We start from the raw sequence: 24,637 nt of genomic DNA, 5'->3' as shown, positions 1-24,637 counted from the left end.
CCGTTAGCCAGTGAATATTCCCACTGGGCATGCAGAACACAGTGATACCTCTTTGGTGTTATTGACACAGCAGTGAAGAAGGACATGAGCACAGTAGACGGGGGAGGAACAGAAAGATATGCAGAGTGCAAAGACAACTGGGGGGAGAAGTCGAGTGGTAGGAATGTGAGCCCTGTGATGCAGAGTGGAGAAGGTGGAAGATTAGGTGTAAGACAGCCCCTGCTAGGGATACTATGTTCAATGCAACCTACAATATAAATGTGCAGAGCAAATTTCACAATAATCCGGCCCTTAATTATTTTGTAGAAACTTAACAACTTAATCTGAGAGTGATAGTAAAAGTTCTTGGAAAGTCCTATTAGATTTTGATTAATTAGTATTTTTCATCTGATTTTAGTAGTGGCCTTAAAAGCAAGGTCAGTGGTGTCCAAAATATTTAGGAACCATGAAAATCTTTCTGTAATAATACAAAGATGAATGGAGCATCAGGGAGACACTGCAAGTCCAAATCTTTTTGTCTTCTTTTTGACATGTATCTCCCCTATTTCCCCCTTTTCAGCCACTGAATATCTATAGAAAATAGCTTTAAAATTCTGTAAGACAAAGAGAGAAGTAAAAAAAGAAAGAGCAGGGCAATACAGAATGTTCCAGGAAAACAATGGAAAAGATGTTTAATTTGACATTACAGGAAATGCAGAGCGTACATTTACTATAGGATTAGAGAAGAGAAGAGAAGAGGTCACTTTGTCAATACCGTTTCAGAGAGTATGACGGCTTCAGCCGGCTGCAGTGGGATCTCTGTGGTCTTCAGCTCTTTGTCAAAGATCTCCTGGTGCTTACTGTTCCTCTTCTCCTTCTTCTTTTCTTTGCGTTCCCTGTCAAGCTCGTCCCGATCCAGCTTGTCCTGAGACTTGGCGTGCAGCTTCTTGGGCAGGAGAGGCTCCAGGGCAAAACTGAATAAAAGATCACATAGTAATTATCCAATCAAACTCCTTTCTACTCTGTGCAGCGCTATCAATTATTTATTGGCTTGGAATGCTGAAAAAAGTCAAATGTATTGAACCATTGGAAAGAAAACATTGGTATGCGCTTTTTAATTTTTAATACAGCCTTCAGTAATCTTTGAACTTTGTATAATATACTGAAGAACTAAACTACATGGAAAAAAGCAACTAAGAATAACTGAAGTAGTTTAGCGCACAAGTGTTAACCACATAATCAGAAATCTTCTTAGGTTTAAGACAAAACAGAAATCGCTGTACGACGTTAAACAAGAGGATGTGAATGACTGATTAAACTAACAACAGTAACTGTAAATATTTTTAAGTTGCTCAAATGGGATGACCAAAGGCCAGTGAGAATATACAGAGTTTTAAGGCCTAAAAAAGTGTGAGCCAGGTGTTACCCATCTGAGCCAGGCCTGGAGGGCGAGTTGTCAGAGGAGATGGAAGTGACTGAAGCCACCGACAGTGGCCTCTGGGACGAGGGCATGGTGAAGGAACGCACCATGGACTGAGGGTGAGGTCCTCGGCGTTCATCTGCTGCCGGCTGAGAAATACCACACAGAGAAATAATTCAGCTCAACTCACTCAATGCTTTGAAGTTATCGGTGAAATATTAAGGTACTTGGAATGTGTGTCAAATCACACAGTACTGTACATATTCTCTATATAGCCCCCCCCCCCCGGATATCACTCGTATGCATCTGAAGGGACATTTGGGGACTAGATTTGCTATGTGCAGCCATTTTTAACACAGAGAAAAAAAATTAAATTTGGGAAAAGGATAAGAAGCTACAGAGGTACAGACAGTGCAATAGAGATGCCTGTTATTTATGGTAACAGGACCCAAGACATGCTATTGTTTAGGCCTACATAACTGAATAATAGAAGAATTATTCTAAATAAAGTATGTGAATCTTCATTGTTTGGAAAGCACCTGTACACAGTTTCACGGTGATCCATCCAGTTGTCACTGAAACATTCCCAAGTGGTGGGAGGACTAAAGGGCCAACTTTAGCAAGTGTGGCTAAAAATTACAAATTTAATTGTAGCTTTGTATTTTTTAGAGCTTAAAGAGTAGCATGTGATTTTCAAACACTTCTGTATTGGTTTCAGTAGACTGCTGCCATGGCAGTGCTTATGTTTTTCACAGTATCCAGGTTCATTTATACCACTATTAGAAGGACATTTTCTTTTGTGAATGGACAAGGAAATATTTCCCTGACGGAATCTGTCCTCGGAAAAGGCTGTAAGACCTTTGTCATTGCATCCACTGTATATGGTCTTCTAGCTAGCTATCTAGCACAAAATTGACCTTGCTGCTATTGAACTGTTCCATTTGTAGCTGTCTGTGACTGTACATTATTATGAAAGACAACAAAACATTCAGGACAGGATCCTACACTCTGTGATAGACAGAGAAACTGTAAAGACAAAGATCATTTTCAGCATTATCCTAAGACTATGTGTTGGATAGTAGAGATGATCATTCATAAAGTAAGGAGGCATAAAAAATCTCTGGTGGTACTGCTAATTTCTGCTGGAACCTGCTGGAAGACAAATGTGGCTATAATGAATGAACCCTTCTGCATTTAAAGAGCGTCTTCAAGCCACATAAGGGGCCATCACATATCTAGTAGAATAACCTTATTCTCACCCCCTGGAAAGTAATGGCTTTTGTCTAATTTGAAAGGTCACCACGCTCTTCTTTTAAAATGAGCAAGGCCCCCTTTAGCTCAGACAAGACTGAGGGAAAAGCTTCCTTCCTCTGTAAAGGCAGAAACAGATGGGAAGTAGTCCACAGCAGCACTCTACTACACTGACATACATGTTCAAAATACATTTGGATGACTTAGTGTATCCTGTTGGTGCACTGCCATATCTCTTGTAACGTCAATGCAGGCAAAACAAGCTTTTAAATTTTATCACATAAGATTTGGAATGTTTTCCTGTGGCTCATGTCATCCTGTGTACATTATTTTTAACCACATCAACCATACAAATTGCTACAGAATAAACATTTTTGGCTAACACAAAGTGATTTTGTTTTTGGCATTCACTCAAAGCTTGGAACTCAGTTCTGCTATTTCTCTTTATAAGCTGTGATTTCAGCCTCTAACCCCGTTCGATCTTAGTCCTTTTATCTTCGTGTGAGAGCTACAGTATTGTGTTTCGGTGGAGTTTTATACAAATTGATCTGAAGAGTTTACAGTCTACACCACCATCTTGAACTGTTCACTGGAATTCCTCAACAACAATTTCATCTGTTCTGTATTTTACATGCAAGAGAAGAAATGTGCTGAATAAATATTAAAACTACAAACATCTCTGACCAAACAAAGCAAGAATAAGACCAGAACTCTACAGTACATGATGAATTTCTAACAGGTGTAATAACAACATGTTGCTATACTATGAAACATCTAAGAAGAAACAGAAAACCCATTTCCTGGAAATTTTCAGCAAAGCACACCAGAAGTAGTAAACAGTACAGATTCCACTAGTGCTTTCTAAAACAAACTGAGATGCAAAGCACTTTTCATGTAACAGAAAGATCACAAACAAGTAGAAAACCTCTTACCAGGGTTTTTACCCCATACTGTTTCTCCACTTTCTCCCGTAGCTGCTTGAAGCAGGCTTCCATGCGGTCGTGGAAAGGCCTCAGCGCCTCTGTCACCTTCTCTCCGTGGATGCGAACACCTTCAGCGAGGTGTGGGATCTGGTGGAGCAAAACAGCAGCGTAACAAACCTTCACCCAACATACACTGAAGAGTTGAGAGGTGAGCTACGTGTATTCAGGGGAATAATACTGTCCCATCACATATATCCAGTTTAATGCATATGACCTTTGGCTCATTCTCTGTGCAAACTCAGCACAAACACTGAATGTATAGCAGCTGTGTGTCTGTGTTCACAGATGGAAGGAGACTATATTACAGAAAGCTGTTGCCATGACACCCCCTCCTGCTCCCTCCCACCACCAATATCAACACATCATAACGCACATATATTAAACAGCAATGAGGAAGCATAAACAGAGCAGACTAGTGTAGGCATGTTCTTTATGTGATGGATGTTTTCCTCTCCACCTCTGATGCAAATAAAGACGCACTGCTGCCTCTCGCACTGTAGGCAGTTGGTGAATAACAAATTCTTAACACATAACAGAGGCAACTCAGGTAGAGGGAGAGAGAGGGATACTGACAGAGCAAGAGTGAGGCAGAGACTGAAAGGGCTGAAAACTACAGTAGTAATCAGGAAACCCCAGTGCCACAGTTAGTGTCAGAAAGCCTTGCTGACTAAATCTGGTAAGAAGAGGAGGCGCTATCCTTTAAGGAGCCTGCTGGTGGAAATCAGAGGTTAGGTTCTTTTTCCCTTTTTTTTAAAACCTGGTACTACATGCCATGTTCAGCTTTGTTTTGGTGAAGAATGGCACAATAACTCACCAGAAAGCAAAGTACTTACAGTCAGCAGTGCTAACAGCAGATCTTACCCTTCCCATGGCAACTGTAAAAACATTCCCTGACAATGTTCCCTGCTTTACAGACAGAAAAAAGGTTTAAGTTGAAATAGAGACAGAGACAGCTTATGCTTTTATATAAACAAAAAATAAAACACACTGTAGGGGTTTAATTCAAATATCCATACTAATCTGTTTGGGACTAAGTGGTGCATAATAAGGAGACCTGTGTGTATGTGTGCTAACGTGAGGCCAAGCTGCCCCTCTACAGCAGACTGTAGCAAGAACCGACTGCTGACAGCTGGCACATAACACCAATTCAGTTTTGTGATGCAACCTATTGTAATAATCTCAAAAGGTAAACTGACACACATTTCAACATGCGGGACAAAAAATACTAATGTAGAAACATAACATTGCTGCTAAGATATTTCACTCAATGTTAGTTACTGTGTCTCAAAACCAAAGCGTTGGCACAGAATGATAAATGAGCAAAGGCTACACATGCTCTGCAGGAATCTCCCCTGATACTGAGCACCTTCTTTCTCCTCCTCTTGGAAGGCAGAAGAGATGTGCAAAGAGGAGGAGGCTGAAAGAGAGGAGGTGAAGGAAAGGAAAGAAAGGCTGATGAGAAAAGCATTGAGCGTAAGAGGAAGGAGCTGGAGGGATTCAGAAGAACGAGGTGTTGTGAGATGAAAAAGGCAGAAACTGGGAGAAAAACAGTGCAAGTAAAAGCTGAGGCAAGATTCACGTCTCCCAGGATACCCACATCTTTTTATAGACCTTAGGATGATTGAGTGCAACCGAGTGGCGGCATGGCAACAGAATTCTAGTGGCTGCACGGAGATAAGCTCAACACACACACACACACACACACACACACACACACACACGCGCACGCACACGCGTTCAGCAATTTAATTACATGTAACAACTGCAAAATACTTTTAAAAAGTTTTATTCGTATCCACAAATCAGCATTATATATTACCTCATGCCAGGCTAATGTTAACATCACATAATTAGACAATGGAGACCTGGGGCTGCACTTATCAAACTCAGCATTGTTCAGTGGGAAATAGGTACATATTGTTCTTTTACAGAAGAAAAGGGCAAAGTTGCAGTGCAAGATAAAACATTTCTCTGTCAGGTATTTAAATGCTTGGAAATGGCCAGAGGCTTTCTATGGTCATCTTTTCAGAAAATTGACTGTAAAAAATAAAGATTAGAAGAAACGGCCAGCTGCAATAAGTTAAAAATGGCAAGAAGCACACACCACATTTGGTGATATTTGGACTATCCTGATAATGAGAAACACTTGGAGCAGTGGAGTACTACTGCTTTAAGTAACCATGCTTCATATGAAACTGCAGACAGACAGCAAACACAATCACACAATCAGATGCAGTGATTACAAATGCAGGCCCAGCCTAACTTATAAACAGGCGAATGCCAGTATCAGTCAGATGACAAGAAGTATAAAAGATATAGTATTGCTGTTTATTATCAGTAGTGTCTCCCAGAGCCCACTGTTCTTACTTGAACTCTGTCACTCTGTCCTCCTCTAATGCACAGTGAGCAGACTTCAGAGCCACACCCTGGGGTGCTGGCACCGCCACATGGCCTTTGAGATGCCTGGTATTAAGACTGTGATGACATATTAAGACTTTTCATGAAGGTCACATAGGTCTTGGAAATGTACACAGCCAATGATGAGTCAGACTAGTAAGCAGACAAACTCTACAATATGGGAGAGGAAAGGACCAAAAGCACAGGTAAAAACTCAAATCAAAAGACACCATTATAAAGAGTCTGTTTATATGCATGTAAATACGGAAATGGCCAAATTTGGTCTGCGATTCAATTTATTGATTAATAAGTTTATCATAATTTTTATTAAAGTGGATCCTACTTCACTAACATGTTTAAGGTATTAATTTAAGCATCTGTCCAGAGTATTTACTAATTATAACTAGAAAGACAACAGAAAATACCTACTTGCCAAGGAGCGTTTTACAATACCTAATTTCCTGATTTCCAGTTGCTCATTTCCTCACTAATTACTAGATGAGGACAATGGGTATTTCAGAATAACAGTGCACACTGCCTCATTTCTCCCCATTTAGTTTGTTCATTGGAGCAGGCACGCCTTCATTTGTCTCATTTAGACAGATTCAAGATGTGAGATAAACAAGCTGGCTCTGGCTGGGAGACAGCCGATAGCATTTCAAATCACAACTCTGCCTTAGTAATCTCTTCTAAAGTTTCCCATCTGCATGGTTGGCACGGGCTCAGAAAACACACTTCTGCTTTCTCTATGACACTTCTCTATGATGATCACACCAAACCACTTCATTTGTCTTTGTGTACTTATGAAAGATATACGGTATACCACAATGATTTGAAATACGTAGTTTAAAAAAAAAACTTGAAGGACTTTTATAACCTGAGACAGTAGCCAAGAAAAAGCAACTTGTTTATCTGCCACTGGTAGCACTGGGACATACAGCAGAGTGCCTGTAATTAGTACTCTGGATTGTGGGTGGATGACGATTTCAAAATTGCAGTGTGATTTCTTTTAGTCCAAGTGAAATCTCAAATTGATGCTGAAATGGATTCACATCTGAGCATTACATTAAAACTGACCCAAAGCTTTGAAACAAAGGCAGTGTTACTCTTACAGTATTGCTCAGTACTGCCTTTGCTTCAAGATGGATACAAAAATAACTGAGAGGGTCCTTAAAGGTAAAATGTAGTTGCATACTGCAGTCTTGTCAGATACAATGTGTTTGTGATATTCACTTCTTTCCATTTCCATTCCACATTTATTTTCAGGCTACCCTAATCTGCTTTGTCAACTTCTACTTTCAGTCACTGGTTTCTTACATTTCACAGAATGGATATAGAAACACTACTACACAGCAACAGCTAATTTGGAAACTAGTAATCAGAGGTGCAAACTGATGAGGATCCAAAAAGATGACATTTTCTTTGCTTGAAACCAAAGAAAATAAGGTGAGCATGGCACCTTGACTCCTTAGAAATACTGTAAGACACTAGCATATCTTAAGACAACACAGGATACTGAGAGAACAAGTTCTTAAAATGAAGGAAGAACTCAATGTTATCATTTAGATTTTGGGTCAATGGTGTCCAGGAATGAAAATGATAAGAGGCACAGTTATTTATCCAACCTGAAATGAGTACTGAATTCAGCCTATGAAAGTTGTTAGGGCTGTCGGTTTGATCCCTGGCTTCTCCAGTCCACATATTCTCGGGCAAGACACTGAACCCCAAGTTGCTTCTGGTGATATCACCAATGTGTGTCTGTGTGTGTGAATGGGTGAATGTAGGCATACAAACAGCCTTATTTTTAAAGCAAAATAACTATGTAAGCAGCATCATGAAGGACATCAAGCTTGAAGACCTCAGTGTCATCCGCAGGGAAGCAAAGACATATTCCTGTGTGAATCACTCTGTGCCTTATAAAGTCAAAAGGTTCCACAACCACAAAGGAGCCAAACTGTTCAGAGTCAGAGGAGCTCCACCAGAGATGCTGAGCAAAAAGTTGACCTAAAGCAAATTCAATTAACACCCTTTTTCCTTGCAACCATCGATAGGAGGCAGACAGAGAAGCTTGTATCTGTGCTCAGTTCCTGGGTGAACCATGAAGATGAAAACCATGCTTCCTGAATATTAAAGCTACTCATAATTCAGAGATGAAGAGAGCAAGAAAGAAGCTGAACAAAAACCTAGAGTACAGCATCTAAGAAACCAAAGGGAGGAGGTTTTCATCCCTCTAAAGCCAAAGATGAGCTACAAATGAGCTACAGATGAGTTGAGTTTCATTGTAAGCTCTTAAATAGCACACAGTATGTGATGATGTATTGTGTTTGTGTATGTGCATATCTTGCTTGCTGTGTGTGCACTTCCTTCAGGCTCAGTGAGGGTGCAAAGCTCAGAAAACCACCAGTGCTGATCTTTGGCCATCTCTTCACGCAGCGGAGCATTCTTCCTAATGTCAGAATGTTTGCTTCAGCACTCTCCCTCACTATTATCTCCACTGAACTCTCAACACATTTTTCCACTGCTCACTTCAGTTACTGTCATTGGACATTCTTGGCAGTGCACTCACAGGTTCTTCAAGCGATATTACATTTTCAGCTTTAACCTTTCAGAGCAACTTTTTCTTTTATTGCAGTGGCAGCACTTTAGTAAGGTGACAACATTTAAGATATAAATGCCATAATATACAGAAGTGAACAAGTATTCTTTAGCATTCCTTTCAGTTGTCAGGAAACGCTACCTGGTGGTATGCAACTCCCAAATATCTGGTACTGATTCCATTAATAAACCCATTAAGTCTAATTATTTAAACCATAGTAATTCACATACAAAGCCATTACATTTTCAGCACCTGAAAGGCCAAATGAATCGCCCAAAGCAATTTTACGCAAATTAAGAAAGCTTAATTATGCTGAAAGGTCAAGTAGCATGAACCCGCTTTTTATGCTTCTCGTACTCCTCCATACCATCTAATCTGTGCTCAGTACTGTAGCTGCCTGTCTGCAGGCTATGCCTTCCTCTCCTCCTTTCAACTGCTATGGAAAAGGAAATGAGTCATCTTTTAAAGTAAGCTGGTCATGGCACTTTTCTTTATATCCTAACATCTTCAGGGAGACAGACTGATACTCTGAATACTGTAGTAAGATGCTTTACCACGATGAACATGCTGAACTTCAGTCTTACCTGCCAGGCGATAAGGTCCTTCAGTTTCTCTATTTTCTCCAAGTCCTCTGGGTGTTCCTGCATGTACTTGTCATTGAAGAAGGCCTGGTGAAGAAGGAGAAGAGATCCTTAGGTATGTTTGCATGAAGAGGCAAGAAGGAAAAGGAAGTGTAGAGAAAGACAGAAGGAAGAATGTGAAAGGTGTTTGTGAAATAAACAGGAGAACTAAACTGACAAGTCAAGAGGAAAAACATTGGGAGGGACTGTAAAGATGCCAACAATGTCATCAAGACATTGGCCTCTCCTCTACCCCCCTGCACTATTTCACTGAGATGGAGTGACCTGAGGGCAAGGAATTCACATCACTCTTCCTCAGACTCATACCGCACTGTTTTACAAGACCAATATGAATCTAGTGATATATGCTGGGAAACCAACAGGTTATCATGTTTTATCATCAAACATAAGAGTTTCCCATCCCACATGAGCCGCTACAATGAATAGAGTGTGCAGCACATAAACCAGTGAGAAAACTAGAAATGTGATGAAAAACAGGATACAACTGAAGACTGGGTCGAACTCTTCAAATGGAAAAAACTGAGCCAGGTCAGACCAAACAAAACCAGATCTACGATGATGACCTATGGTGCTGAGAGGCTAATACGTGACTGAATAGTCATCAAATGTAGTGATAAAAAAAATTACACCTCATGACATGAGCTTGTAGGATTGAGGCAATGATTTGATTTCAAAGCATGACATCAAGTCTGGAAAAATATGGTCAATCTGAATTAGTTTTGATCATAGTTTGTAGTAAAAGTAGTATGTAGTATAGTTTTAGAATCAGAAATTGATGAAGTGTATAATTACCTTATTAGTTTGACCAAATACTCTAAATTCAGTGTCCTTACTAGCTTCTTGAGGAGCTTTCAGCTGCATCTCATGAGTTCAGATATTCTGCCAAACTACTGTTCCCAAATTCAAGTGTTAACTTTCATACTTAAATCACCTTAGCCTAAATTAGATACAAAATTACACACCACTAGTAATTCTTACATTTGCCTTTCATAAAATATAAAACATGTTAAAAGCCCTACTTTTCAGACAGTATATGCTAGTAAGACAATTTTGCTACCTTAGGACACAGCCAGCTTGGCTATATCCTCCTACCTCCAGACTTTATGCTAAGCTAATTGCCAACCAAGTCCATCTTAATTTTCACAGACTTAGGAATAGTATCAATTTTATTAACTAACTCTGTGAATAAGCATAATATCGTGATCTCAACCCCATAGAAAACCTTTGGAGGGAGATGAAAGTCCGTGTTCCCCAGCGACAGGCCCAAAACATCACTGCTCTAGAGGAGATCTGCATGGAGGAATGGGCCAAAATACCAGCAACAGTGTATGAAAACCTTGTGAAGACTTACAGAAAACATTTGACCTCTGTCATTTCCAACAAAGGGTATATAACAAAGTATTGAGATGAACTGTTGGTATTGACCAAATACTTATTTTCCACCATAATTTGCAAATAAATTCTTTAAAAATCAGACAATGTGATTTTCTGGATTTGTTTTTTTCTCATTCTGTCTCTCATAGTTGAAGTATACCTATGATGTAAATTACAGGCCTCTCTCATCTTTTTAAGTGGGAGAACTTCAACAATTGGTGGCTGACTAAATACTTTTTTGCCCCACTGTATATACCCAGACGTTTCATCATGTTATCTACCTTCTCATAGTTGGCAAAACCTCCCATGACAGCTGGATCCACAATCCCATTCAGCAGCAGGGAGAGGGGATTAATAGGAAGGTTGGGGTCAGCAAGATGCCTCTGTACCATGCTGCTGATCTTCTCATTGGTCAGTTGCATTGTTTCTATGGCGTTCTCCAGTGGACTGATCTCCTCCTGTGTAACAAAGTAAGGCTGTCATCAGCACTTGCTTTAAATACATCAATACTGTCACTGTATTACCAGCAACCAAGTGGAAACAGCCTGCGTTCACCAACTACATTACTTTCAATGAAAAAAATAAAAATCACCCCCTTGCAGCTTGCTAGCACAAAAAAAAAAGACAGTGGATTGTTGAGTAAATGTCAGATTTAGATCCCAGCTAAAAAATGAAGATCCTGTGCCAGGGAGACAAATCTCCAATCTGTGCTGCTATGTCTCAGACTAGCTTGATAAAAAGCACTGTCAGACAGAATGGTGTTAGCTTGGTGAATCTCAGCCCAGTCATTAAGCTTTAAATAGAGAGTCCAACCTCAGGGACTTGACCTCTCCCTGGCTCATCTGGAGGGTAAGCTGCTCTTGACAGCATGTTCCAACCCAGCCTGAAGGAAAAGGCCTCTGCTTTAAATTAGAGTGGCGATGGAGAATAAGAGCTCACTGCATGGACTCAGTCAGGAGTTAGGAGGGTCCTTGTAGTGAAATGACTGTGCTAAGGGTGTAGTGAGCCGAATGGCCATTGTGGTGAGCTAATGCTGTGTTTCCACTATAGGAACCTAACAAGCGGTATAACCCATACTTCCCTTAACCATCACCAAGCATAGCCCCTGGGGTTGATGCAGACTGTCCTGCTTTGTTTTTCCAATGTATTTTCTCTCTGTTGGTCTGTTTAAAGGAAAGAGGGGCTAATGCTTTCTCACACACACATTCCTGGTACTTGATTTTAGTACTACCTCCTGAGCGGTGCCGAAATTTTGCTCCCAGAACGTGCCGCCAAAGTGGGTCAAGTGCAGTGGAAACAAACACAGCACCTGTGATGAGCGTTACTTGGAGCAAAACATTTCGGTAGATTCCTATAATGGAAAAACTGTAGCCCTTTCACACACAATGACTGATCAAACTGACAAGTAAAGAGTAAGTGATTGTGTAATACTTAATCAGGCTAATTACACTAAGCAGTGCATTTGTTTTGTGACAAACTACTGACACATTAAAAGAATGAGGCAGGTGTCACGGCTCTAAGTGATATTGTATCCTGCTCTTGTGCTCCAGCATATATTACTATACTCATCTGCCCACAGTCCCTGTTCTGACAGATAACAACTAAGCCCAAACTGGTGACAGAGGACCAGCATTTTAATTAGTCAAAACAACAGAGCTAAGATAATAAAAATGTATTGCACTTTCAGTGGAATGGAGGGGCTCAGTCCAAGCACTACAATAGGCACTAAAGTCATTTAGCTGCCATCAGAGCGTCCTCTTAACAGCAGGTTTTCAGTACAGCAATTCAAATAATTCTATTATAAGAAAATCAAACGAGAAGGTGAGTTCTGAACTCTCCTCTGGTTGTGTTTGTACTGTGTGGCTATTTTCAGCGAAAACAGGTTTTAAGGAGTGTGTGGTGAATCAATGTCGACCCTCTGGGGAGTGGCATGCCTGCTGCCTATACCGCTTAAGTGGACAAATCATATCGATTGCTTCTAACCAAGGCTGCAGATCCTCATCTGATTAGGAGGCACACAGGCTTTTCTCCTACTCACTGTAGAGCCTGACTTTACTTCAAACCAGCGCAGGATGCCAGGAAGTTTGTATGCTGTGCTGTACGTGGTCCTCTCAATCCACATGTTCTGCAGACAAAAAGACACGAAATCAGACGCCTGAAAACAGAACGCAGCACAGAATTTAAGAACATGATGAGGCACAGATGTATTTGCAGCTGTTTTTGTGCCTTAGACTGTTACATAAATAAGATTATCTTCCACTGAAAGCTCATTAAAGATGGGCTGGTGGAAAGGAGGTGGGAATGTGTCCAGTACCTCCCTGTTTGGATAGCAGCTCATTAAGGCCCTGCTCACAGACAGTTCAAATAAGATGGAATCTCCTCTAATAGATCAAATAATGACATGATAATGACTGAAGAAAGGAAAACATAATATCCTAATTTTTAACTATTAAAGTAAACAGATTCAGCTTTGGAGCAGACACAGAGATGGCAAATTACAAATAGGTGAACATTAACATGCTTGGTAGGTTTGACAGAAACAATATGTGACAATAGCTATTCATCACCTCTGTGTTATGACAGTGGGAGTTCTATCAGTCTGACAAGATTACTGACTAAATCTGAGATGAGCTAAATACATCCAAGTGTGGATGGGGTTAATTTGTCACTGTTGTCATTTGTAACCTACATATTAAGTGTCCAGAAAACATAAGCCATTAGATATATTAATCAAGACTCAACAGTAACGGCTGCACTAGTGAACCATTTAGTCTACTTGTTCTTGTTGGCCCAGTTTTCTGGTGTCTAAAAAGAAAAGACAAGAAAACCCCATGTAATGTACTGCTCTTCCTCAGTGTAAATTCTCTGTCTATGTAAATGAGTTCTGCTCTGCTAGTGATTTACTCTGCTGTCAACTCAAAGTGTGTGTGGAGCATAAACCTCAAAACAATAATTCAGCAGCATCCTATAATAAATTACAAGACATGAAGCAATACCAAGACAAAAAAGTTGTAATCTGATCAAAAATGACAAAAATGAAAAGCCCTTTTCAACTTTCCTCCACTTACTGAATCTCAGCATCAGAGAAGACAGATTTTTTTTACCCTGTTAGTGAAGCTTAGTCGCTTGTTCCATGCAAAATCTGTTGTTTATACAGTATTACTTGTGTGTCGGTAGTTTATTTGTGAGTGTGTGTGAGAAAATAATTCCATGTAATGGTATGTTTACCTACTGAAGACAGCTTTTCTAATCACAAATATATAGAATATAAATACATAGGGCCATTAGTACTCCATCTATGATTAATATCCAGCCATTATTTTGTTATCTTTCCCATACAAAAGTAGGCGGCTAGCTGCAATCTGGTATCAATTCAAAAACCTACTTGCTGGGCCCTGGAAATGTATACAAATACTTTCTGTACAAGTTAAAATGTTCAGTATTATAGGAAGCTTCATATTAATGCCAGACATTCAAACAGACTTAGTCAAAATGTCATTTAAAAGAGTATAAATAGGATTTTTAGGAGGGGCATATGTTAACAAATCATACTAAAGCCCTTTAAAAATAAAATGGGCAAAACTCGTTGTCAGGGTCCTTCTCTCCCTTCCTCACTGGCCTGGAATACTGGAATTTATGGACTTCATTTACTGTGTAGAAGCTGGGGAAGAAGGAAATCAGCACCTGAGTAATTAAAACAGTTATGGGCAATCTACGGGTTGAGTAAAAGGTTGATTGCTTTTGCTGCGGGTCAAACACAGGACAAGTCCCTTTCCAGGGTAGCGTTGCCAAGAACTGTGGCATTTAGCGTGCCGGTTTTGACTAGCTGTCTAAGGCATGGCCTCATCTATGCGGAAATACATTTTGGGGTAGCACACATCACTGGCAGTGCCTGAAGTTAGGCCAACATATCAGACATGAAGAGAAGCTGCAGCATATGTGACAGAGGCACATGACGAGCAGGGATGAACTTTGCCAAATCAGGTTAATAGACTTTTCACACTAGGAAAATGATGGCATTGCACAGCGCCTGTGGGAGCAGCTGGCTGGGCACACATGTGGACCCCTTCATAGACTCAAAACTTGCTCTTTTTCTATCTTTCTAACAGTTTTTCTTGCCAAGAAAAATCCACATTTGCACTCTCCTGGGGAAAATGAGTACAGATCTGTTATTCTCATACAGCATATTGCATTTTCAACTCCTAAAGCCATGCCATATGGTTCAAAGAGCATGGCATGTCTTTATTAGCAAACAGTTATGAATAAAATATGAAATTAATCAGTGCAACTCCAAAGTCTCTGCTGTTTTATATTTGTAGTAGTAACAATAGTCGGAATGCTAAGACTTATGAACCTTTTCTGCTGGGCACTGTTAATGTTTTGCCAATGAACAGAGCACATTAAGGCTTTTGTGATATTCAAACTAGACAGAAAGATTAGGTCAGGTTTTACTGGCACTTGAGCCAATTAGTACTTCACACTGACAATCAGAGGTTCCCTTCAGTGTCTGATCACAAAGGGCAACACACCTTTTAATGAATATGAGGAGACCCATTCCCAAAATAGCAGAGAAAGCATGGCATTAATCTAAAAACAGCCCCTGAGGTTCTGATCTAATAAACAGATTAATAAAGCAGCTTTATATCAGTTGCTGCCCAAATTAAGCCTTTTGCATGCCATTAGCTGGCAGGCTACAGTCGCTGCAGTAGCATGGTGTGGACAAAGCAAGGTCAAAAGGGGGTGTGCTCTGCCTGCTGCTATGACCCTTTGTCTCAAACAGCTCAGTCTCATTGCTATGCACCACTGATCTTTTGGACAGAATGAGAGAATAAATGGGAAAAAAACAGGACACAGAGAGACAATCTGGAAAAGGCATGTTGAGAGCTGAAGAAAGAAACAGAGGATAAAGTTGGCAGAGAGTGAGAGAGATGGACAGACAGTTGGTGTGGAACGATTCTTTATCGCTCTCTAAACACGGCTGTCTAATCTAGGCTATTAACAGAGTTACATATTCCAATCAGACACAGTTAGCAAACAAGCAAACAGGCTGCTGAAGGGATCAGTGCAGGGGGATGTGACCAAGGCTGAAGACTTGTGATAAGATCAGTGCCCAGGTATATATGCCTAACAGTTTTTCCAAGTAAATGTCTTGTTTTAATTATGTCCATTGATGCATTGGGTGGCATATCAAAGTGAATTTGCACAGCTAAGTGATGCAGTGCATGGATGAGGTACTGATTGGGCAAACAAGGGGGAGTGTAGGGGCCCCTCTGTTAGTTGTGGCCCCAGTGCACGACACAAAGGTATTAATGTCAGAGAAGCAATGTTGGACTTGGCACAGTGACTAATAGCAGATGGCTGCTCCAAGTTAATAACCATGAGAACAACAGGAAAGTCAACCGCTGTTTGTTCTACACAGACACACATATACATCAAGATTTAATCGACTTTACCACAGCGGCCCTCAACACACCCGCTCTAAAAAAAAAAATGTAAATGCCCTTTTGCATGTCATCACAAGCACTTTAAATTGTTTTTGAATGACTGTGGCATGAAAACAGAGCTTTGCTGGACTGAAATTCATGCAGTGTGACTCTCTAAATGCATGCAGAGTGGCGATATCATGCTTACCTCAGTATTTGTTCAGAGACGGGCTTGTTTTGAAACTTGGCCGGCAGGTCTAGGATGGGTTTCACTGTGAAACACTGAATGTCTTTTGCAGAATTATCAAAGAAATAAATGAAGCTGTGAAGCCTAAATGAATATTTAGGACCTAATGATAATTGTAATTAAACTACCATCTTATTATTTTAAATTAAAACTAATACATTTCAAAAGCTTAAATGTAATATTTAAAAATCACTGTTTAAACTGAATCAGTGAATCATGCTGAGGATACACTGTCCAGAAGAGCACTTTGTGTCTTCGCTAGGCGGTGTGGTCGTCTTCATCTTCTCTGCGTTGGGAAACTGTGTGAGAAGGCGTGCTTCGAAATCCTCTCTGCGCTCATATTCCTTTCCACGGTAGATGAACATTTTGTTCTGAAGCACAATAAAGGCAACAGTGAGACCTTGGATATGTATATAAATGTAGGCACACAACTGTGCAAGCTGGTGTTAATTTGCAAACATTATGTGGACATAAGGTACAGTCCCTATTTTATGAATATGGCAGTGGTGACAGTATTTGATGTCATTTCAAAGACAATTTCACAAGAAGATTAGATTCAGAGGTAAAATTCAGTTAGTGATAGGAGTAAGCACAAACATGGGACAAAGATATGAGTGAAAATTATATTAAACGAAACTAACATGGATGAGAGCAGCTTTGATTTGTGAAATCTACTTGGCTTGGTACCTGTGGCTGCGTTAAAATGCATTATTATAATCTACATTTAAAATACTTGGAAATGGGGGTGACAAAGTTCTTGGCGCTGTTTCAGCGATTAGTCAGTTCCAGTTGAGTTCGGTGTGGGCTGGTTCAGACTGTAATTGGCTACTACCACTTTGCAGGAGCTCTTTCACAAACGGCTGCTGCTATCTTCAGCTGCTGATACAGCTGCCTTCAAACTAGTGTAATGGTCCAGACATATTGCCAATTTCAAATCAGTGTAGTAGGATTATGGCAGCTGAGGCTGGGCCCTTCTCCACCTCCAATTCACATCTTAGCAGCTTTATCTCTTCGGAAAACCATCACATTGTACATGTCATAACGGGCCTTCCACTGTATGAATTACTAGCTTCATTCATTGGATTAACAGGGACATTACACACTTGACAGCCAGATATTATCTAGGGAGAATAACCTCGACATTTTTACATTTCCTTCTTTCTGCCATAGTTCTGAACTGCACAATAGCTCACACACAGTGGGCCCTATGTTCATGCAAAGTACACATCTGAATTCCCCAATTAATTAAAGAAATTGCAGCCATGAAGTATGCTGGGGCCATTTTCAATTTTGCTTTGATGGATACGTTGACAAAAGCACACTGATTTCCAGAGTCATCCCTTCCAATCACAGGAGGAGCTACTGAATCTGCTTGACAATACACACAACAATTCCCCAGCTAGTGAGATTTGTCTTCTATTTTTTTTGTCTAAATCATTCAAATCTGGCTGAGAACACCAAATCTTTTCCATCAACTGAAGTTCACATTATGTTGTTGAGCATTCTGGTCGTGTACACCTCAGTGTCACGATTCGCATTTTCATTAGCCTCAAACCTACACTAGCTTGTTCTGGCAAAGAAAATCACTCTGACTGAGATAATAATTCATGCAAAAATGGTCTGTTCTTTCTTGGCTGGTAGGTGAAAAGCAATTTCATACAGCCAGAGAGACAAAGGGACAAAGCAGCAAAAGTTCTTATTGTTACAGTGTCATCAAGTTCAAATGAAACTTAGACGTGCTTGCAGCAAGACTGAAAGATTTGTAATGTACTGTAAGGGCTTCTCCTCAGGTATTTCACTTTTTTTCTACCAGAATAAGTCTGTAAAATGTATATATGCGTCCTTTCAAACTATTGCCAAATCATATAAGGCTGAAATGACGGCGACATGGGTCATTTTGTTTTATTCTAAAACAAATAAATTATATGAAAAAGGTGCACAGAGTGTTCCTAAAAATGTATGAACCAGGAACATTCCTTCTTCTCTTTGAGTACGCTCAAGGGTCTGTCTGAGGAACATTTTGAATGATAGAACATGACAGCTCATATCCGAGTGTCTCCAAATGTGGTGTGTCAGGATACATATTTCAAGCCACCCTCAGTTCGCTCTTTATGCTGAGCGCTCACAGGAAATTCAATATGGGGATTAAGTAAAGTTTAGGACTTACAGGAAAAGAAGGGAGAGGAGGAGAAATACACCAACTGGATGTTAAGTGAGAGAAACAATTGTAGATGAAATCTGTCTGAAAAACTGAGAATACGTTTAACATGTCTAACAGCTGAAAACAACCCAGGATTCCTTACAGAGCAAACAAATCCAACAGAAGCTTTTGGTCCTCGTTCAAAGCGCTGCTATATGGTAATTTTCAAGGCTGAAATGATGACTTCAGAAAAATATTTGGTCTTTACAATACTTCTTTCGCTAATAACAGAAGGATTTAACAGTCTCCAAAGGTACCCACCAACGGAAACAAACAAACAAACATCAATGGGTTTTTACACACAGAACTACGTATAAGAGAAGATTATTGGGACAAGTGGCTTCGTTGCATCTGTAGTCCTAAACAAATCACACGATGTAGAGCCTAGCAACTACCCTGGTGTCCAACCACATTAATGACTAATAAATCATAAGCAGCTAAATTGGGCACTCTTGCATAAAATCAATTCTCAAGGGAAGTAGATAAAATACCATCAGAGTATTGATTTTCCTCACATAAATGACTTTTCTTTGAGAACACTGATGTGGCAACACAAAGAGCAACAACCCTTCATACTATATTTATCTTAATTAGTAATTCAAACATGAATACTTCTGTAAGTACTCACAAAAATCTTTAAACATAATTATGAACAATTTCAAGAGGGTGTATAAATTTAGACGCCTTGTAACAAAAACATGTAAGAGCCATGGTACAAGAGAGACACTCTGTCAGAACAAAGCATTTTATATCTGATTGGCTGTGTTCAATCCACAACACAGTTTATAACAGCGGTAAAAATAATTAGGCAAAACAAAGGCCAATATTACTGGGGTCAGAAATCAAGACCCGCATGTACACACTACTGCAACATAAAATATGCCACAATATAAAAAAATAAATGAAATGGGCAAATTTATCAGAGATTCTTATTGGCAAAGGCAACTATGCATACACCAGCCCTGGTTATTTCGGGTAAGGTGAAACCACTGTGGAAAAAATAAAAAGAGAAAGAGAAAAAGATCTCAACGGTGTTTAAATAGCCAGTTAGAACAGGGCAGCGCAGCTTGCCCCGTCTGTAATGGAGTTTCTGCCCTGCTAGATGAAAAGGGTTAAGAGGGGCACATGGAGATCAAAAAGTAGCAAAAAGAAAAAAAAGAATTGCTCTCTCTCATAATAGGATGTAAAGGGTATAATCAGGGGATCACCATTATTGGAACTTGAAATTCAAATGATCTGAGGGTCATTTGGTGTGTTGCTTATGTGGCTTTAATTCCTCACTGCACAAAAAAACAACACCTTCAGTAGTGTGTCAGAAGACAGCCTAAAAACAGCGGCAATGGAGAATTCAATGAAAGCAAACAAATAGCATTTTGTCAGCACTGCTATTTTTCTTCTTATAAACAGTGTTTGGAAAAAGGCTCTGATGTAACATTAAACCCAGAGCTTCACCCACAGAAATCCCTACATTCATTGAATTTTCGGCTTCAGTAAAATCTGATATGTGGACAGAACAAGACACCCTTCACAGACAGAGCAAAAGAGGTCTGATATGAACACAGCAGCACCCTGGACACTTAATAAGGCAGGTAAGGAGCTATCAACCAGCTATTAAACATGAACTTACTTAATTTGTGATAAGATGTGATCAGATTGGCACAGCCAGCCAGGCCATTTGGAGGGGAAATACGGATCTGCTCAGGTTTAGTATCCAAGTGTACAGTAATCATCAACAGCTGACTAATAGTGGTCATTTAAGAAATTATGGCATCCACTGTACCACACCAGCACTTGCAGGAACATTTGGAGTAAAGCCCCAACTATCTAAATAAGCCTATACCTGGATGTTTGTGGGTTATAAACCATGAATCAGCAGCCACCAAAAGCAATTTACAAGAGGACTGTACCACTTCCTCTCACTTTGTATTGGCTGTTTTGTTGTGCAGGCGGTGATAGGACACCTTCTGATGCAGACCCAACTCATGCTGTGGAAAAAGGGTGCTCAGATGAAATTAATGATTAATAAATTAATGGCAACATTTCCAGTGTTTTCAGCCTTTTGATTGAACAAATAAGACTGGGTCAGTTCTTGTGATCATTTGTCGGGGGTGGCAGAGTGTTTATAGCTATGTACTGTGGTGGTAGATTTGGGGGAATATTGACCAACTGACCAGTGGCCAAAGTGATTTACAGAGAAATATAGTACAAACTAAAAACATAGTAAGGAGAAAGTGTAAAGAAGCTGGGAGAGACAGACCATGAAAGAGAGAGGAGAAGGTGAGGTGTGGGAGGAAGAGTTTGTTTTTAATTCACAGCTCTCTGCCCTTTTCCATGAGACCCACTTTTCCCACATTGAAAGGCATCCACCCAGCACATTATCCTGGATTTACTCTGCAGCCCACACAGAGCAGTTGTTATGATTTGTTGTAAAGATGCTATGATTCAGTTTGTTTTCTGTCAGTGAGAAAGTAAGTGAAAACCAGACCAGGTGCAATGTTCATCTAGTGAATCCAGCCAAAACAACCAAAGCCTGTGGGAGCTAGACATGTAAAGCATGATTTGGCGGCTTAGGCTGTGGACTAAGTAAAGTCACAGTACTGTCAACCGTTTGCTGGGTGCTGAGAGCTGTGGCAGATGTATGTTGACGGGAGTACTCACACGCAGGAAGGAGGGGAACCCCATGCCGTAATAGCCTACAGCAAAGTAGTCTGGTTTGGGCCGGATGACCTTCACTATGTTCTCATAGAACTGGGCCTGCTTACGCTGTTGGGAGATTCAATGTTAAGCTTCAGTGGCATTAAATACACTGATATATTCTCCTTTGTATGCCCTTATTGGTGATTTAGCAAATTTGATAAAGGTATTTTTAAATTATGATCTTGTAATGTGTTGTGCCATCTGTTTTATCTTGTTGCTGCATTTCTTGGTCACTCTTAGGACACTTTCACACCTGCCTTGTTGAATCTGGTTGAATCGAACCCTGGTTCATCTTCCCCTTTGGTGCGGTTTGTTAGGCCAGGTAGCAATCACACTCGGGCACGGACCAAAACAACTGTACTGAAACCCTTTCCTGGATGTGGTCTCAGTACAGTTCCAAACAAAATCTGGAGCGGTTTGTTTGTGTGAACATGATCCGACCTCGATCTGGACGAACTACAAAGAGTGCAATCCAAGTTTGAGCTAAGTGGTTCAACATGTCATTGTATATACTCAATATTTGCTTCCTTGTTCTACTCAGTCGTTTGTAGGCCGCATGTCTTCTTTGCAAAGTATGAAGCAATATTGTACTTACAATACATTTTCTCGAAGTATATTAGGAGGTCTGTTGACATAGTTTTACTTGGTTTATTGTGCAAATAATTACCACAGTTATGAGCAAATGCTTATTATACCTTTTCTCCTGTGATATAAACAAATTTATATCACAGGATTATTGACCGGTAGAGAACACGGATCTTTGCCGTTCCCACACTAGACACCTTAAATCAGTGAGAGAAGGGAATGTTCTTAACATGATTTGAAAGTGATGTATTTTGGTTCGCTTGGATTTTTATCTGTTTGAAAGGAAACCAAACCAAAGTGAAAACGGACCAAGTTTAAAAACCATTCGGACTAGTGTGAATGAACTACAGGTGTGAAAATGCCCTTAAACAAGTGATTTAATCTCCAAGAGGCTTTCCTGCTTAAATAGTGGTTAAATAAAAACAGTAAGTATATTGGAGTCTACTTTCTCTCTCTTAAAAAACAGGCAACTTGTTCATTGTCTATTACGTCACTGAGCAGTGACTGTCCATATAATGTTTGGACGAAGGTGCAGTTCATCAAAAATATTACTTACCAAGGATGCACTGAGCTGCTCAAAGTCAAACATTTCATTCTCATACTGTTCAGCCAGTTCCTTTCCCAAAATGATTGCCTCCTCCCACATCTACTAGGCACATAAACAGAATTGTAGACAGTAGTAAACAGTTAGTAAATAAACTAAGCATCAAAATTCAAGCTGAAATAAAGCATTCCAGTTTTGCCAGCTGACTGACACAAACTCTCTCTTACAGGTAATGGTATTCAATACAGGACTTTTTGAAAAAAATAAAAAATATGTGAACTCTTCTTGTTTTGTCAGTACATTTTGAGAGAAGCTGATTTATTAATGAAATATCTTCCCTTTGAGAATCATCTAGTGCAATAGAGTGGTGTCACAGATAGATGGGAGCCACTCAAACATGTTGAAAGGCTTTTAAGTGGCTTCTTGACAGACTAGATGGGGCTGAACTGATCTGGGCCAAACTGGGTGTGGACTGAGTCCAGATTGCTACTCAGATCAGCCTGCCATCAGTGAGAGCATTGGTGGCAACACCATCTGGGACTGTTTTCTGGATGACTCTGGTGACACTCTTAGAAACTGTTGTCATTTGATACTGTCCTCTCTACTGTTCATGTATTCTTAAAGCCAGTGTAATACTTCCCGATCACTCTGGTATGTTTGTATGTGTGTTTATCCAAGGCTCTTTCAATTTGTTGTCTCCTTAGCTTTGCTGAGTGAAAGTTGGCTAGAGAACCAGGAGCTGCAGCTGCACTCCAACACTGATGATACATGCAAAGCCTTGGGACATCCTCTCCAAGAAGCCCTGGCTGCAGTCCTGAAGACCCATTCCAAGCTTAGCTAACAGGCCAAAAGACATTTTTCTCCTATAAAATAAATCTCACAGAAACCAAGTCCAGTGCAACTAAAACCACCTGGTCTTCACCTGACAATGCAGAGATAGCATTCAAGTATGTCACTGAAGTGGAACAAAAAATGAGATAAAGACACTGGGAGAGAGAAGCAGAAAAAACATTTTATGAGAGCTAAGGTACAATAGAAAAGAGCCACATTAATGCTTGTGTGGTCTGATACATGCCTTCATCCATAAGAGCATCAGCTAAAAAAAAGATTATTTACAATGCCTGTTCTGCTGAAAATAAATAAAAAAAACTTCAGTTCAGTTGCTCTTCTACAAACCCTACCTTTGTATGCCAGAAGATGTATTTAACAGAAGACAGCATCTAAAAATATCATTTTCAACATCCAGGATATATCATCACTAGGACCACTCTTCCATGTGTAAGAGTGAGGGTGCCAGTATGTGTGGGTGTCTCTTACCTTGCCCTTGTCAAAGTAATTGATAATTTCCTGGTAGAGCTGGTCCTTGAGCTGTCCTTGAGTTGTGGCCTGGTAGCCGTCTCTCTGGGTCAGGTGGGCTGCACACTGCTCATCTGACCACTACAAAGCACAAGTTAAAATTGGGGTCAACACCGTGTAATAAAATACAAAGTAAAAGGGGAACAGTTGACAAGAAATAAATTGCTGAATTATAGCCAATGCAAACGGGTGAGATAGATGTGTTCATGATGTGACTGACGTGATCTATTCTTTTAAAAGCTGCCCTGCATTGTGGCAGGGCAATGAAAACGGCGTCAAGCCATACTGAATGGCTCAGACAGAACATGAACACAGTACATACTGCAGCTTTCAGTGGCTAATACTAGTTGTTAAGAGTATTAAAAACAAAATCCCCACAATGCAAAACTGTCCTTGAGTCTGTTAGCCCATTGGAAGCCGATCCAGTTAAGTGAAGTGGAGCTAGGGGAGCACAGAAAAGCATCACTTATGCTTGTGTTAACAATAAACAACAGCCACAACGGAGTCATACAGCAGTCTAATTGTATTCATTACAAATTCTTCTTGATTTTGTAAGCAACAGAAGACAAGGAAGAATTATGCAAAATACACACAGAATGCTGACTGTGCATTTCATCATGCCCAGCATGGAGAACAATAAGGCTTCTGACAAGCTAGAGCAGGCCAGTTAACGGAGAGATGGTGAATGGCCTCTGTGTCAAGGAAGCAAAATCCTATCTATCCTGCCAGGTATGATTTTCTTACCAGCCAGTTTTAATTGGGGTTCTGTGCTGTAGTGCTGTGCTGAGAGTAACCTAAAGAGTTAAGATTTCTGAGAAAACCTGACCAAGTTTTGTCTGAGGGCCACATTTAAATACCAAAGTGAAAAAATGTATATCCAGTGTTAGAGATGGATGGAAAAATAATTGCTCTGTGCATTGTTGCTGTAGTATGAAGGGGGATGC

General features: G+C 40.1%; 1 protein-coding gene across 1 annotated transcript in view; it reads right to left on the bottom strand.

Annotated features, from left to right (window-relative positions):
- The window catches only part of dock1 (dedicator of cytokinesis 1), a 182,771-nt gene that overhangs the window by 5,503 nt on the left and 152,631 nt on the right, over positions 1–24,637 (bottom strand). The window contains 12 exon segments of the mRNA XM_020605212.1: positions 755–953; positions 1,406–1,548; positions 3,583–3,720; positions 9,211–9,294; positions 10,923–11,099; positions 12,680–12,766; positions 14,194–14,302; positions 16,273–16,354; positions 16,541–16,682; positions 21,170–21,274; positions 22,350–22,439; positions 23,655–23,774. Of these exon segments, the coding sequence (XP_020460868.1) occupies positions 755–953; positions 1,406–1,548; positions 3,583–3,720; positions 9,211–9,294; positions 10,923–11,099; positions 12,680–12,766; positions 14,194–14,302; positions 16,273–16,354; positions 16,541–16,682; positions 21,170–21,274; positions 22,350–22,439; positions 23,655–23,774 (1,476 nt within the window).

The sequence above is a fragment of the Monopterus albus genome, unplaced genomic scaffold (assembly GCF_001952655.1).
Source record: "Monopterus albus unplaced genomic scaffold, M_albus_1.0 scaffold69.1, whole genome shotgun sequence".
NCBI lineage: Eukaryota > Metazoa > Chordata > Actinopteri > Synbranchiformes > Synbranchidae > Monopterus > Monopterus albus.
This window is presented reverse-complemented; position numbering and strand designations above follow the sequence as displayed.